General features: G+C 42.2%; 1 protein-coding gene across 1 annotated transcript in view; it reads left to right on the forward strand.

The window, feature by feature from the left end:
• Positions 1-15428, forward strand: part of DESI1 (desumoylating isopeptidase 1) — a 17971-nt gene extending 2543 nt beyond the window's left edge. The window contains exons 2-6 of the mRNA XM_017827604.1: positions 6967-6988; positions 7885-7954; positions 8585-8694; positions 9431-9553; positions 10683-15428. Of these exons, the coding sequence (XP_017683093.1) occupies positions 6967-6988; positions 7885-7954; positions 8585-8694; positions 9431-9553; positions 10683-10776 (419 nt within the window). The 3' untranslated portion in view covers positions 10777-15428. The remainder of the gene's footprint in view (positions 1-6966; positions 6989-7884; positions 7955-8584; positions 8695-9430; positions 9554-10682) is intronic.

A 15428-nucleotide genomic window follows, 5' to 3' on the forward strand; every position in this document is an offset into this window, starting at 1 on the left:
TTTAGAGAGAAAAAACAAATACTGTAATTGATTGTGCTAAAATCAATTTCTAGCAGGCTCAAAACCAGCAGCTCAGGTCCTCTTGCCAGAGGGGGATAAATCCTGTCTTACGGGACTGACCACTGCAAGAGCATCACTGCACAGTGTCTTCAGTTGTGCTGATAGGATCCAAGGGTATTGAGGATTATGTCAGCACAGCATTCAAGGATCAGTTCTCACTACTAAATGTTATACTGACTCTTTCAGTGTCAGTTCTCTCTGTTGCCTTTGAGTGATGAACCTGGAGGGCAGAGCTGTACAGCCCTGTTCATAGCAGATTTTGGAGTGACTTAGTCTCGTCTTTTGGACACATCTTCATTTTTCTTGGCAAGTTTACTTTTTTTGTACTCAAGACTGCTTTTATTCTTCTTAATTTTCTGTAAGTTTCCTGTAATTTTTCAGTGAATATTTCTGTTCTGAAGTATATATGACCAAATATTGCCTTGGGTATCAGAAGCAGCACTTTTAATTTTTATGTTGCTCTACATGCAGCTTCTCTACAGGTACTATTTCCTCTTTTTCCCCCACGTTCAGTGTGTGACTACATTTGTCTGTCCAACTATATGATCTAATTATAAGAAATGTTAACCTGAATGCAATAAGATTTCTGTTTTCAAGACAGAAAACATAATCCACCCTGATTCTGTGGAGAGAAAACAGGAAAAGAAAACAGTTCAGCTTGCAGTGCTGATATTGAAGTAGATGTTCGAAGGCAGAGTAGTCTTTAAGGAAGATTAAAATCCTGTTGCATCATGAGCTTAAAGAAAAATGTCTTGCATTTCTCAAAGTTCTCCTCTCCTGTAATTGAGGGTATTGGTCATGTGACTCACAGAATGAGCCAGGAGCTCTGTTAACCACGGCAGCTTTGGCTCAGTGTAGTATGAATTAATGTGGAGTTGACTGGGAATATGTATTGGTTGAAATCTTTAAGTGGTGCATTCAGCTATAGGGACTTAACAGCCCAGAGAGAATTGGAGCAAAAGGTAACTGCTGAAAGGAGGTACCTTCTCCTTTGTTCCTTTTTTCCAGGCCCAGCACATTTCTCTGCCTCTCTTCCATCTGTTCTGATCAGTTTTGAATTGCTTCCGCGTGAGATTCCATCAGCTTTGCTCCAAGCATTTGCTAGGGATTTCATGAAAATCAAGTGCATTACCCTCCCCCAGTCTAGCCTATTTCTTGGTCTCTCTAGGCATCTCAAGGAGAAGGGAACTGGAGCAGGCTCCTCCCTCTCCATTAGGTTTTGGTGGTAATTTTTTTTGCTTTGGTTGAGCACCCTGGGTAGCACATAGGAGAAAGTGCTTCACTAATTAGGGTAATTTTCAATTCAAAAAAAGGCAGGAATCTTAATGGATTGTCTAAGAAAATTACAACAATATGCAAAGCACTGCCAGAAATACCCGTGCTGGTTGACCATACTGTGTTGCTTTCGATTCCACAGGAGACCAGTTCACTGCTTTTTTTAGAGTCTTTTATGGTCTTCTTGGGCTTGCATATCCATTGCAGAGCATAGATAAAAGTACTGAGCTTCCTATTATTTCTTTACTTTACAGCTCAAAAGGCATTGTTCTTGCACTGAGGGTTGGATGGCCTAAACTCTGAATGGTTAAACTAGATACTCATCTGCATATACAATTCCTTCCTTCATGTCTTGGAACTCTTCTGCCCTTCAGTCTAATAATTTGGGTTAATATACAAATGCCGCTTTCATTCGGTATTTAAAATGCACAGGAATAATCTACATTATTTGGCCCTCAAGATTAACAAATTACTGTAATGGTAAAATAGATTGATGAGCATCTAATCTCACTTGTGCTTGGCCTTCCAGATAAATTCAAGCATGGAAGTAATCCCGTTTGATTGTATTCTAAAATTATGTGGGCTCGCTTGCTTCTTTCAAAATACCCCTGTATCCAAACAGTTATACTCTCCTGAATCAGTTGTACAACAAACAAATCTAAATACTTCATTCTCCACATTCCTCTGACTAAGCTGAGGGTCCTGGAATTGTTTAATGCATTTGAATGTTATATTTTTCTCATAGGTTTCTGGCTCACATAAGCACCGTGAAAGTATTTGAGCTATGAATGTTATAAAGGAAAAAAATAGCAAATATAAAAACTTGTTATCTTGTCAGATCATACTGTGCCTTATTGAAACAAGTTGAGTGTTTGAGATCCTTAAGCACACATCTAAGCTGAATTGGCATCCCCTCCGAGGTTCTAGTGAGTATTTTCAGGAAAGAGCCGTGAAGCACATCAGCAAGTTAAAAAAAAAAAAAGTAAATAAACAAAACCATACCCAAACAAAACAAACAAAAAGTCCCCACAAACAACAACAAAAAAAAAAACCAAAAGATTTAATTATCAAGTTTCCAAAGACTTGCAATCTATCACCCATAACTCTCACAGATATAACATGGTGACTTTTCATGTCCATGTTTGTGGTCTATGACAAAAACAAGGTAGCTTGACTTGCATTTCCCTGGAATGGAGGCAGATCAAACTAAGCTGATTTGCTTCACGTTTACCTCAGGCTGAGCTTGCACACAGGCAATTTCTGTGGGAGAGCTGATACCTGATAACTTGGCCATGTGCACTAAGTGTTGTGTGATTAAGTGTGTACATCTAAATTTGCAATAACCTTTCCTATTCAACAGCCATTTGTCCCTTGAAATATTCAAACTCTTGATCATCTTGCTGTTTCCCTATTTTACCTGGATGAACAGAATTACAAAATGGGTCAGGTTGGACCGAACCACAGCGGGTCGTGGGGTCCAACCTCCCTGCTCAAGCAGGGCTATCCTAGAACACATAGCACAGGATTGTGTCCAGGCGGTTCTTGAATATCTCCAGCGAGAGAGACTCCACACCCTCTCTGGACAACTTGTTCCAGTGCACAGTCACCTGCACAGTAAAGTTCTTCCTCATATTCAGGTGGAACTTTCTGTGTGTTTCAGGTTTCTGCCTGTTGCTTCTTGTCCTATTGCTTGGTGTCACTGAGAAGAGCCTGGCTCCGTCCTCTTGACACCCACCCTTCAGATATAGTAGGTGCCCAGAAGAGTATCATCCCATCAGGGCATTCCTGTTCTGCATTATGAGCATGTGCATCCTTTGGATTAGTTTTACTGTTGGCATTGAGTGAAGGGTAACACCTGCAGTTTAAGGCTGCAAAGGCTTTTGCAGCTCCAGTGTAAATTACTGGAGAATCAGGTTTTTCTATATAGTTATAGATAGCCTCAGGTTATGAGTAAATGTGTTGGTGTTGGTGGCAGTACCAACATACAGTTCTGCCCACACTGCAGTGCACAACAGGAGTTTGGAGTGTTGTGGCAAGGAGTGAAAGAGCATGAAATGTGATAATGTCTCCCAGTATCCTAGATGGTATTTTCAGTCCCTTCTTCTAGACCACTCAATTGACTACGAGATGTAAGCCCTATTGCACTGTAGGATTCTTTGGGGAGGTTCATGGCAAGCTTGAACTTTATTGGAAAGTGTCGCTGGAAGGCCTGGATACAACTTGTGCCTTAGCACTTAGAACAATACTGTATCCTTCCTTAGTCACACTGTTGGAGCTGTTGTGTGTATGAAGCCTTCAGAGGCAGCAGGCAACATGTTTTGTATATAGTGGGCAACATCCAGCAGAAAGCAAGACATAATTCCTTAGTGCAGACTGCCCTGATCACTTTACCTGAGCTTGTCAGGAGGGGCAGTAGTGGTGACCTGTCACCTGTTCTCTGCGGTGTCTGAGTCTGGGAGAAGGGCAAGAAGAGTCATAGAGGAGGATCCCCATCAGATGCAAAACTTCAGGAGGAAGATGATTGTGTCCATGAAGGTTTGTACATAATCTCTTATATGATGCAGCAGACAAACAACATTGAGAGTCTTGCTGAACAGTAGGAAAGATTGCTGCCCAAGTGCTCCAGAAGCTGGTAGCCATTGACTTATTCTTCTGTGGGTCAGTTTGGAGTTGAGATGACAACAGCCACCTCTGAAGCCTGGGATACTGCAGCAGCATAGCAAAAGTTCTTGTTCTCAGATGTCTCTGGGTGATGCATATGTGGCAAATAATGGCAGGTTTCTTGGGCATGGGATTCTCCAACACTGTTGTCATTGGAGAGACTTGAATGGCCTTTGACCAAGCACAGTCTGCCCATGACAGAAAGGGATTTTATTTTATCTGCAGCAGACTGGAGAGCTACCACGAATGCCTTATTGTCATCAGTGCTGCAGATCTGTCATGTGTTTTCCACAGTGCCAGCTTGGTTAATGACTTCCAGGAGCCAAGCAGAAATAGCAGGTCTGCAGCTTCATTAAGATATTCAAACCAGTGCTTGGCACAAACTGACCTAGCTGAGCAGCCTCAGACAGACCTGCCTTGTGAAGACAGGCAGCTTCACTTGCCAAAATCTGTTCTGTTATTGCCCTGGCCGTTGCTGCCTGTGGACTGCTACAGATTTCACATGTAGCAGTAAGGATTGGATTGTAGTCCAATGCCAAGTCTATTTCTTAAATTCTGTTTGTGGTTTTTTTCATACAATCAGAGAGTTGCTTCGTTGAAAAGAGACCTCTGGAGGTTGTGCTCAAGGTAGAGCTGACGAGCAAACTGTTCAGGGCCCTGAGCAGCTGAGTTCTGAGTATCTTCAAGGATTGAAATCCCATATGCTTTCTGGACCCCTGTCCCTCTGTTTGACCACCTTCATGATAATTTTTTCCCTGCTTCTTACTGAATTGGTAATTTCCCATTTTCCAACCGGCATCTGTTGTCTTTTCACTGTGCATCTCTGAGTAGAGCAAGGGTCTCTTTCATCCGTACACATTAGGGACCTGTAGACAGGAATAAGGACTCTTGGCCTTCTCTTCGTGAGGATGAACAGACCAGTTTTCTCCGCTCCTCTTCAATACAGTAGGTGTTCCAACCCGGTATGTCAGTGTCTTTTGTACTGTTGGGATCCAAAAGTGGACACAGCACTCCAGATGTGGTCTCATAAGTGTCAAATAGGGAGACAGAGTCACCTCCCTTGAGCTGCTGTCTGCAATTTCGCTAGAGCAGCCCAATATGTACCCTTTGCTGCAATTATCTTTTCAAGTAGGAGTTGCAATTGCACGAGCAGGTCCTGGCAGCACCTGTGACATTGTCAGATCTGATGTAATTCTTTCACCTGCACACAGAATCTAGCTACAAAGCGGCAACTCTGTGGAAAGCCTTTCATCATTGTTTGCTGCAAATGTGTGTGAAAGTAAATATTAAGATGTTCTCTTTCAATTTAGCATGCAAAAGAGCAGGCACAACTCTAGTATGTACTGCCTTTGAAACAGTTTGCTTCTCTACTCTGAAGGATAAAGTTCAAGTTTCTAGCGGAAAAGTTATTTATTGTGAGCAAATGTATAATAATTTGTTTATAGATGCACAGAACAGTGACTATGCAAAACCAAGCAGTAGAGCCTGTCATAGCCAGTTGCTAAAGTTAGGCCAGGTGCTGCTGAAGTTGAATCCTGCCTTGTATTGCTGATAAGCCTGCAGTGTCACTGGGTTCTGGCAGCTCTAGAGTGCAAGGTGAAACCTGATGGGGAAAGTATGGAACAAGGGCCAAAGGATCGAGGAGCACAATGGTGGGACATGCTAAAGGGCCAGCAAGTGCTCCTAAGATACTGCAACACACTGCTCTGCTTCTCTCATCATTGCTCCTCTCTTTTGGCCTTCATCCTTCTCCATACCTACGTTTCTGTGTGACGGATTGACAGGGAATATGCTTGCTATCTGACTGTGATCCATGGGAGTGACAGATCAGTCCACCTACTTCAAAACTACGTGCACTCACTTTACCTGATGTCTCTATTGTCACAACAGCCTTTTCCCTGCCTCCGCTCTTACATGACCCTCGTCTGAAGCAGGTACCTATTTTGCTTCAGACTTGAGTGGAAAAAAATGTGTTAGCGATTGTTTTCCTCTGGCAGCTTGGGTTCAAGAGAATACCAAATGTTGGTATGCACACAGTTGTTATGTTCTAAATCTGCTTTTCTGGGTGTTGTGCACCTTGCTGACAAAATAAAGTTATAGCATCTGTGATATGTGTCACAGCATGCAGTGGCTGCCTACAAGCTCCCAAAGGGGCACAGTACCAGGGACCAAGCTTTTAGGTTATGATAAATAATTGAGCCTAGAGCAGTAACAGCTGGTGACCTTTAGGAAAGAGGTTTAATCTTGAGCATAGAGAGATTTAGGTCTCCCACTCCTAAGGAACTGGAAACACATTTTGGAAGGGACTTTTTCTCTCAGACATAATTAGTTTAGTGGTGCCTGAAGTTCAGGCACCACAGTTTAGTGGTGCCTGAAGCAAGTCTTTGCTTCTGTGTTCTACAAAACACGGAGTTTTATAACTTGTATAAATTTCAACTCTGCACTTTTCTACCCCAGTTCCCACTTAAAGTGCTAGTTTTTAAGGGCAGGGGGAGGGAGGGAAAGGAGGAAACCATGGAACAGATTATAGAGGTTATCACCACTGATCATATGTTCAAGTCAGATCTCTCATCAGTTACTGAAAAAGAGAGCTGAATGCATTCTGCTGACCAACTGTCTGCAGTTACGAAATCAGCATCAAATTCAGCTCTTCTGGTCCTAACTGAAGACTCTGTTTTAGGAAAAGGTTTCCTTTCTTGGTCTGTAGAAAAGCACCCAAGGAAGGTAAGCACTGGCAGGATAGGATGGCATTGCCACCTGTGCATGCCAGGAGGGAAAAAGTACAACAGTAATGTGGATGGAGTAGTTCATTTGAAAGGCATTATGGTTTTTTTAGAAACATCTCTCCCATGAAATCTTTGGTGTTGCTGTCACGGTGAAATATTAAGCATGGTTCTTAACTGATTGACAGAAAGTAGGCTGAAATGTGGAAAGTACATTGCTAATAACTCTTCTTTTCTCTGCATACAGGGAAACAGCTGGATGGCATCTGGTAAGTGACTAGATTTAAATTGCATAACGTGTGTAAAACACTGTGGTGTAGGAAGCATTTTCAATATGAGGTTATATATGCTTCAGATCTTAAGAACATTTTATTGTGGAAGAGAGACCAAGGCACTTTTTGTTCCTGAATACAGATTGATGGTAAGATGGTGTACAATCAGGTGCTAGTTAAACCTCTCCGTTCAAAGCTCAGTGGACCCCATGGAAAAAGGTGGTGTTAGTGCACCTGTACACTTTTTCAAGGGTAGGATGTTGTCTTTGTCCCAAGTACTTTGTCATGTAATTCAAGGCATGACCAAACATGAAAGTAAAAGAGTAGGTGGGAAGAAGGTATTACAGAAACAGGCCTTCTGGCATGTAAGAGCACTGTCTCCATTTGGTTACAAAACAGCCCCCAGCTTGCTGTAATTCATATCAAGAATTTTTATATCATATCAGGAGGGTTTTGGGTTTCTTTTAAAGGCAAGAAAAACACCAAACCCTTGTCCATCCATTTTTGCCTCTATTGATCCATCTCCAGTGGTTGTCTGACCAGCTTCTCAGCCGAAGTCTTTCCAACATACACCTCTGTCAATGTGGTAGCAAAGTAGCTCTGTCTGTCTGTCTCTGTGACTTCACCCTCAGCTGAGGGAGGCTCATGCCTGGGCTCCTAGCTAAGACTGTTCTTTCGCAACCGCTTACAGAGTTACAGTAGGCTTGATAATAGTTGCTTCCATATCCATTCATGTCCCAGCAGATCTTGTTCCTACTCACAGAAACACATTGACCTTTTCTTTCAGTTATTCCCTTCGTGATGTCCTTGAGCTGATTAATTTACCGGTGATTTCTGTGCTAGGCTATTTCCTTTTTTCCTTTGTTTCACCTGTTTTTTGTTCTCTATGGCAGGCACACCTCCATAATAGTCCATAAGGATGAATTCTTCTATGGCAGTGGAGGAATCTCCAGCTGTGCACCTGTAAGTTAAATTTTCTGATAATTTTTTATAGGATTACCTGCTCAGAATTGCTTTTGTTACTGTCTTTTAGAAAAGCAGCAAGAGACTTATAAATTAAGACAGAGGATGAAGCCAGCTGCTTGCCATGGTTTTCCAGGGCACCTAAGGAAAAGGGAGCATGAACAGTGGGTTTAAGCCCAAATAAATACAGGCTGGGGATTGCTTCTTCTGGTAGAATCTGTCTATCTAGAACACCTTCTGCATTGCCAGAGTGACACTTTGTCCAATTCTGTATTGTTAAGTTTTACATGCAGACTTTTTAAGATTAAATAAAACCAAGGCAAAACAAAAACATGATGCTTTCTCAGACCTTCTGTTCTTGGAGAGGTAAAATGGATAGGCTGTTGTTCTAAAGCAGAATTTTGCCACAGCTTAGAGCTTTCAGCCCAAAGAGCCAAATGTAACAGCTGAAAAAAAAGTTGCATGTTATTCTCTTGAGAGGGGAGGCCAGCAGGTCTTCTTGCTCGACAAACACACTAGAAGGCCCTCCTTTTGTGCCTGGACAAGTCACAATAGCTCTATTCAGTAGAGTCCTCCAAAAGAATTCAGTCTGATCATTTAACATTGTCTTCTGGCTATTAATTTTTACAGGGAGGGACACTTCTTGGCCCCCCAGACACAGTTGTTGACCTGGGGAACACTGAAGTCACTGAAGAAATTTTTCTGGAGTATCTTTCCTCTCTGGGGGAGTCTATGTTCCGGTAAGTAACAGCTTGTACTAGAAAATCTGTATATCAAAAAAGTGCAGAATGGAGGAAGGTATTGTGAAACCAGTCCAGCTCACAAAGCTTTTGTCTGCTTAGTGTATTATTTGGTACTCTTCAAATATGAGACTGGAACTGATGTACCAATACACAAGGAGCTACCAGCTAGGCAACCCTGCGGTGTGCCAGCCTTGAGCTAGGCTGGGAAAGCATTTTTGTGGGAAGTGTTTCACACTTATTAAATCGAATAATGCCTGAAATGCCTTTGAGAGAATCACCAGGGAAAATGAAATCTCTCAGTAAATAGCGCTTTGCCCCAGGAGTCATAGGTGAAGTGGTGTAGTAAAGCTGCCAACTTTCACGTGAGTAAAAGCAAGGTCTTGAGTGAGTCTACTTCTCACAAGAATAGAAAATTGTAGCATTTAGTGTTCTGGCTATCTTTCAATGTCAATAATTCCTGTGATTTCTCATTACTTTTCTGTGGTTTTAAGTGACAAAACCTGACCTCACTTATCCTCCCAAAACCCATTGTATTAAAGTCAGTGATGCAGAGAGATGTTATTTTCCACCCTGATTCAATTGAATTTGAGAGTGAGTTGATGTCTGTATTTTACCTATTTGCCTTAGAATTCTTTGGGGAGGAGGGTGCTAATGTAAGGAGATGTTCTTCATTAGCTTGTAAGATTTATTGCTGAGTCTGTCTTTATGGTTCAATTTCTTTTCTGTGGCACAGAGGAGAGTCTTATAACCTCTTTGAACATAACTGCAACACCTTCAGTAATGAAGTGGCACAGTTTCTGACAGGAAGAAAAATCCCTTCCTACATCACTGACCTTCCATCTGAAGTTCTTGCCACGTGAGTATGGATGTTCCTCCTCTCTGTAGCTGATTCATGCTAGTGCTTAAACATATGACAGAGTGAGCAGTACCAGTTTCTGCTGGCTCTGCCTAAGAACCAGGATAGGATTAAGGAGAAGATGCTATTTACTTGAACACTTACAACACCGTATCACAAGTGCTAACTGGCACTGGCATTTACAAAGAAGACAAGAGAAGGTTGTTCTTCTGCCTTACCTAGTTATTTTGTGATGGTCTCTTATATGTGACCAGACAAGCATAGAAAGTTTCAGAAAACAGTGCATGTTTGTTTTTTTCTTTTAGGAAACAAACATCTGTTAAAGATCGCTTCTCTAAGCACCGTAATTGCAGTGGAGGTGTCAGCTTTGCTTGTGACGAGGCAGGGGAGATGTAATTTTTAAATTAATGCTGCAGTTTTAAAGCTAGGACTGGGTGGGAAAAGAGGATATGAAAAAGAAGAAATTAATTCCTGCTTGATAATTCAGATCAACTTATTTTTTTAAAACTCTCAGCTAGTGAGGATCCCAGTGGGATGATTTGAGCTCCGTCATGTAGATCTTAATTTTTCATAACAATGGTATAGCACATTATTTGGGAGACTTGTCTGCTGCCCTGGGCTCTCAACATATCAGATCTCTCAAAACCTATAACAGAGTGAGTCATATGGAAAGATAACCAGGTGCTACAGATTGCAACAGGATTTATTCTGTGAGTGTTGATCCATTGTCTTTAAGGAAGCTAGAGGCTATTCTTCTGGCAGATCTCAGTATTGATGTACTTAATGGAACACTGCAGTTGCATAACAGGGATTTTGTTTGCACACTTAAGTAGAATGAATTACTGAAAGCTAGTTTCAGACACAGTGTTACCACATTAGCAGTCTAGGCATGTTAGGACTCAGAACTAGCTTATGTTAAATAAATTTTAAGTTCCTTAGTTATTGAACAGTAAACTCTCTTTATTATGTTAAATTAGTTTGCTTAAGTTTGTAGTGGAGGTTCTTCAAATTTGCTTCTACAATGGTGGTTTGCTTGCACTCTCTAGGAAGTGAGTGAGCTTCAGTAGTAAAGGGGAACAGTTGTTAATCAAGTAAACTATTTGAGATGTTTATTTCTTTACCTTCTCAGACCTTTTGGACAAGCTTTAAGGCCCCTCCTGGACTCCATCCAGATCCAGCCACCCGGAGGAAATACCTTCAGCAGACATAATGGACAGAGCTAACAGGAGTGACCGAGTGTGCCCAGCTTCAGCAGGCCTCTTCCTTTTTAAACACGAATCTACCAGATTTCTATTTTATAATTTCCCATCAGAATTAACTCTGAAGAAGTTACAAGACAAGTTTTAAAATTTCCTAGGGAGAGGATTTATCAGGGTGCATGTAAGACAATGCTACCAGAAAGGTTGCCATAATTTCTAATAGCATTATACTAATTTATAAAGGCTGTCTTGTCGAGTAGGCTGAGACTTTCTACGTAACTCCTGTGCTGGTAAGTGGGAATTCATTCTGTGAGCATTCAAGGGCCCATCACACAATTTGAAGTAAATAAGGGGGTGTCCTAACCATCCCTTGCAGACTTGCATTTCTTTCTCCTGTCACTGCCTGTATTATGGGGGTATTTGCTGAAGTCTGTAGCCAAAACGGCAAAGGAAGTATTGGTAGCCTAGGAAGTGAAGGTGTCCGAGGATTAGTCTTCTGCATATTTCACTGACATTGTTATTTGCTCACGGGAAAAGCTGAACTCATCTGACTAGAATATTTGCAGTGGCACAGCTGTGTGGGAAAGGTGATGAAGCTGAACCATGTGTCAGTGTCACACTCAAGAGCTGGAACTCAGTGGAACTTGCTGTGGTGGGAGGGAGGCTAGAACTGAAGGTTACCAAGAAGCTTGTAATGCCAGATCCAAGAGTTATGGGAAAGAACCAGCTGAAAGAACAGAATCTCATGAGCAGAAGTGGTAGAAACAAATTTCAGGTGAAAGTAAAGTGAAGTGAAATGTTTCCTTTTCTCGCATGTAAGCTTATCAACAGATAGACAGAACCTTGTTAACTATTTACCTTTGCATAAGAACTGTGTTTTCTTGGGTTTTTCTCCTTACTAAACCAGACTTACAGTACAGTAAGACAGGAATAGCATGGCAACTGCATGATAATATAAGTTGGACCAATTCTGCCTTCAATATCGAGTTGCAGACGCAGTAAGAGTTCTAACTTTCATTGATATTGCTGGCCTTTCCAAAGCAGTCAGCGACATCAGAGAGGGCTCTGCTTAAGAGAAATAAGTGCTAGGTCTCCCCAAATGTAAAGAAAATGAGGAGGAGTAAAATTAAGCTTTCCATGGAGCAACTGAGTTTTTTGGGAAACATGCAGAAGCAGTCCTGTCCTTAGATTGTATCAATACTGCATCTACTAGTTTAAGATTTTTATAGCTTTGCAATTATTTGCAGTGGGAGAAGAACAGGGGAATGAAAGAATAGGCACACTGTTTTGTTTTCATGCATGTATATACACTATTTTCCTGAACAATTTTGTAGCAGTTACATTTAGGAAGGAATACAAGAAAGACATCGGACGAACCCCAAAACATTGCTGATGCTCCGTAAATGGGGATTGCGCGTCCCAGATGCTGCTGAAAAAGCATCTATGCAAATGTACAGCCCTTTGTCCAGTGCTTTGTTGTGAAAAGTATTGCTGCAAGTTCAGTCCTGCATCTCAAACTTCCTGCACTGGAAACTTTCTGCATACCTAAAGGGGGTATCTTTCCTCTGCTGGGTTCTTTCTCCCGGAATAATGCAGTTTGATAAGTTTGTCGCACTATTTCTCTGTTTGGACTGTAATGGTTTGTATTTCTGAGGGATTGGAATAGAGGAAAACTGCAGTTTCATCACTGTCAAATACTCTGCTGCCCTGCAACTTGTGGAGCCACTGCACAGATGGAAATAGGGTAGTGTCAGTCCATTCTGCTTTTTTTTGTGTACCTGCTTTCAGTGCACAGCAGGGGCCCCTGCAGCCCAGATGCTTCTTTTCCTTGTCATTCTCTGCTTGTGCCATCAACTTCTCCTTAAGCATTTCATTTGATGGACTGGACTTTGAGATAATGGTAGCAGTTAGTACAGATTGCTTTATACGAAAGCTTTCAATCTTTCCCCCTCAAAGTGTCCTGTTTGCAGAAAGCATTCTATAATAAGTCATTTATTAATGCCTTTTGATGCTGCTGGAGGAAGGATTGGTGTCTGTTTTCTGCTGAGCAATAGCTTAGATTTCCTGTTTACTATGTGTATCCTCTCCAGTCTTTTTTCATACCTATTCTGTGAAGAGTAACCAGCCTAGCCTTTCATCTTAATGCACACAACTGTGCCACAAAACATTGTACATCGTGTTAGAGATCTTGGAGCTTCCTTAGTTGAGCGGGTATACTCAAGCTGATACAGTGCAGCCCAACATCTAGGTATGCTAGTTTGGTACCTGCAAGCAGCACAGCTGTGCTTGCTTGTCTTTCAGCAAACTATCACTTCAGGTGCAGCTGCCTGTGGAAGCACTGGTGCCATGGTTTCTGCCTACTTCAGGACTTTTTACATCCTCTCAGGTGGCAGGAAAGAAAAGGAAGACATTCACCCCATGCATTTTGCAATCTGCCTTTTCCCCTCCTGAGCAGCCCCTTTGCAGAGATAATGCTCCTACTTTAAGGTCACTGGGTAAAATTTCACTCAGCCATATACTGTTTGCAATAGCTAGGGAGCTCCTGAGGGGGCCTTCTGGGCTCGGGACCTACACTTGTGTTTTGTGGCAAAAGAGCTGTAGGGGGGAATCCTGTTTGCTTGGTCTTACTGGGTAATAAGACCCCTGTACCCTGTAGGACTCTTAGGAAACCCATTTTCTCCAAAGATAGTTATGTATAAATTGCAGGACTGTGCCCTCAATGTTCCACCCCGCCAAATATAAACTAGACTGAGAAGTGTATGTAAGTGTATGTTGGTGATGAACTTCAGCCAGCTGATTGACAAAGGGGCAGGGAAACTGAACCCCTGAACGGGAACAGAACTCTTTTGCCCACACTTACTATTCTGTCTTGTATTGCTGGGGTTCCCCCGTGCCATTTTAAAAATGTTAATAATGTCTTTAGGCAGAAAGTGATGTTTTGATTTATTTGTGGGTTTTTTTCTATTACAATAAAAAGAAATACAGCAAATTTCCTGTTTGAATGCATGTGCCCACACAGCTGCCCAGTGAATGCAGCTGACCAGAAGTCATCATCTTTACTCTGATCCCAGCTGGGAAGTGCAGGATGAGAAATTGTTCAAGCAGTTTGTGCCAAGTACTGCTACTGGAAGTAGTGGTGGCTACTGCCCTTTCCTGAACTGGCCACAGGCAATATTCTTATTTAAGTTCGGAAAAATTTTTCTTCTGTAAGTACTGTGGTATCTAAAATCATACTCCTGAGGCTTGACACAGCTCAGATGAGCTCAAAGATGATGTTCTGTCAGCACAGGTTTTGTACAGCCCTTGCTCATTTAAGTGTGCAAGAAGGAAATGTCTAGTGTCTGCTGCTGAAGAAGAGGCCCAGCAGAGTTTAAACATGGGAAAAGGCTCTAAGCTTGATGCTGCTACTTCAAAATGGAAAAAAAAAAAGCTAAGAAGTAGACTTCATGCCTGGGTTCCTCTGAAGCTGCAGAGGAGATATTGGTGAGGATTATGTAGCACTGCCCCAAATATCTGGCTCTGGGGAAGACATTAATTCTGCTTGGTTTGGCCTTCTGCATGCTTATTGATGGCATCCAAATGATAAACCACACAGGCTGTTTCTGTAACAGTCTGTATCAGCGTAATACAGAGGAGGTCTTGTAACAGAAGGAGGTTGTAACAAAGATGCGTGATTGTGGTTATTTTGGGCTGTGTTACTCAGATGTGGTGCTGGTTTGCTATCAAGTACTAGTACTGGCCCCACTCAAAATACCTGCAGTTGGGTATTTTAAAATTAAATTAAATTTTAATTTTTTTTTTTTTAATTTAAAGGAAAACCTTGACTTTACTGGCAGCCCTAGACAGAGTGTAAGACAGTTGCTCACAGCAGCTTACCTTCTAAACTTCTAACAAAATACATGCCTTTGCTACTAGTAGCAGAGATTTTATTCCTGATGACAGCTGCTGCCTATCTGAGCCGCAGTCAAGCGAATGTATCCAGTGGTTGAAGCGCAAAGTATTAAATAACCACAACAGCCACAGTGGCCCTGCTCAGAGCTAACCTGGATGAAGGAACAAGCTGTGCACAGCTGTGCACTTCACCAAAAGGCATGCTTATGCTCTCAGGGAAACCAAGATGTCCCAAGTCCTCACTGGGTGATACCAAATGGCCATGGAGGTGCTGGGAGAGGTGTTTTGACTCGAAGAGAGTTTCTAAAGCAGTGTGACAAATAAGCTGTAGAAAGCACAGCAGGTAGTTCAAGTTTTGGAAAGCTCTGCTGGTAGCATAAACCTGATGGCACTGCAGGAGTGTGAAAATGTGAATGCTGACTGAATTTTAACAGTCTTCCCAATTCAGGAAAGTGCCCCGAGGTGGCACTGCTGCCTCGAAGCACAGGGATGCACCTGAGCCTGGGGAGAGTGGCTGAGATGTCCATAGTAATGTCAGTGCAACAGGCATGGAGCGAGGTCTCTCCCAGACAAGAAAGCTGCAGGTAGGACTAGCCAGGAGACAAGACCATGGGGCAGCTTGGACTACAGCAAGAACCTGGTAGCAAGGACACTACAATGCCAGGGTTGCAATAGGTGTGAGCTGGCAGGTTTTCCTAAATCTGTGCTTATTTCATCCAGACTGGGAAGTCTCATCCTCATACCATACCATGGTTTATGAAAAATAAAGGCTTGCATTCCTGAAA

This window comes from Lepidothrix coronata, unplaced genomic scaffold (genome assembly GCF_001604755.1).
Source record: "Lepidothrix coronata isolate B3197 unplaced genomic scaffold, Lepidothrix_coronata-1.0 Scaffold141, whole genome shotgun sequence".
NCBI classification, from domain to species: domain Eukaryota; kingdom Metazoa; phylum Chordata; class Aves; order Passeriformes; family Pipridae; genus Lepidothrix; species Lepidothrix coronata.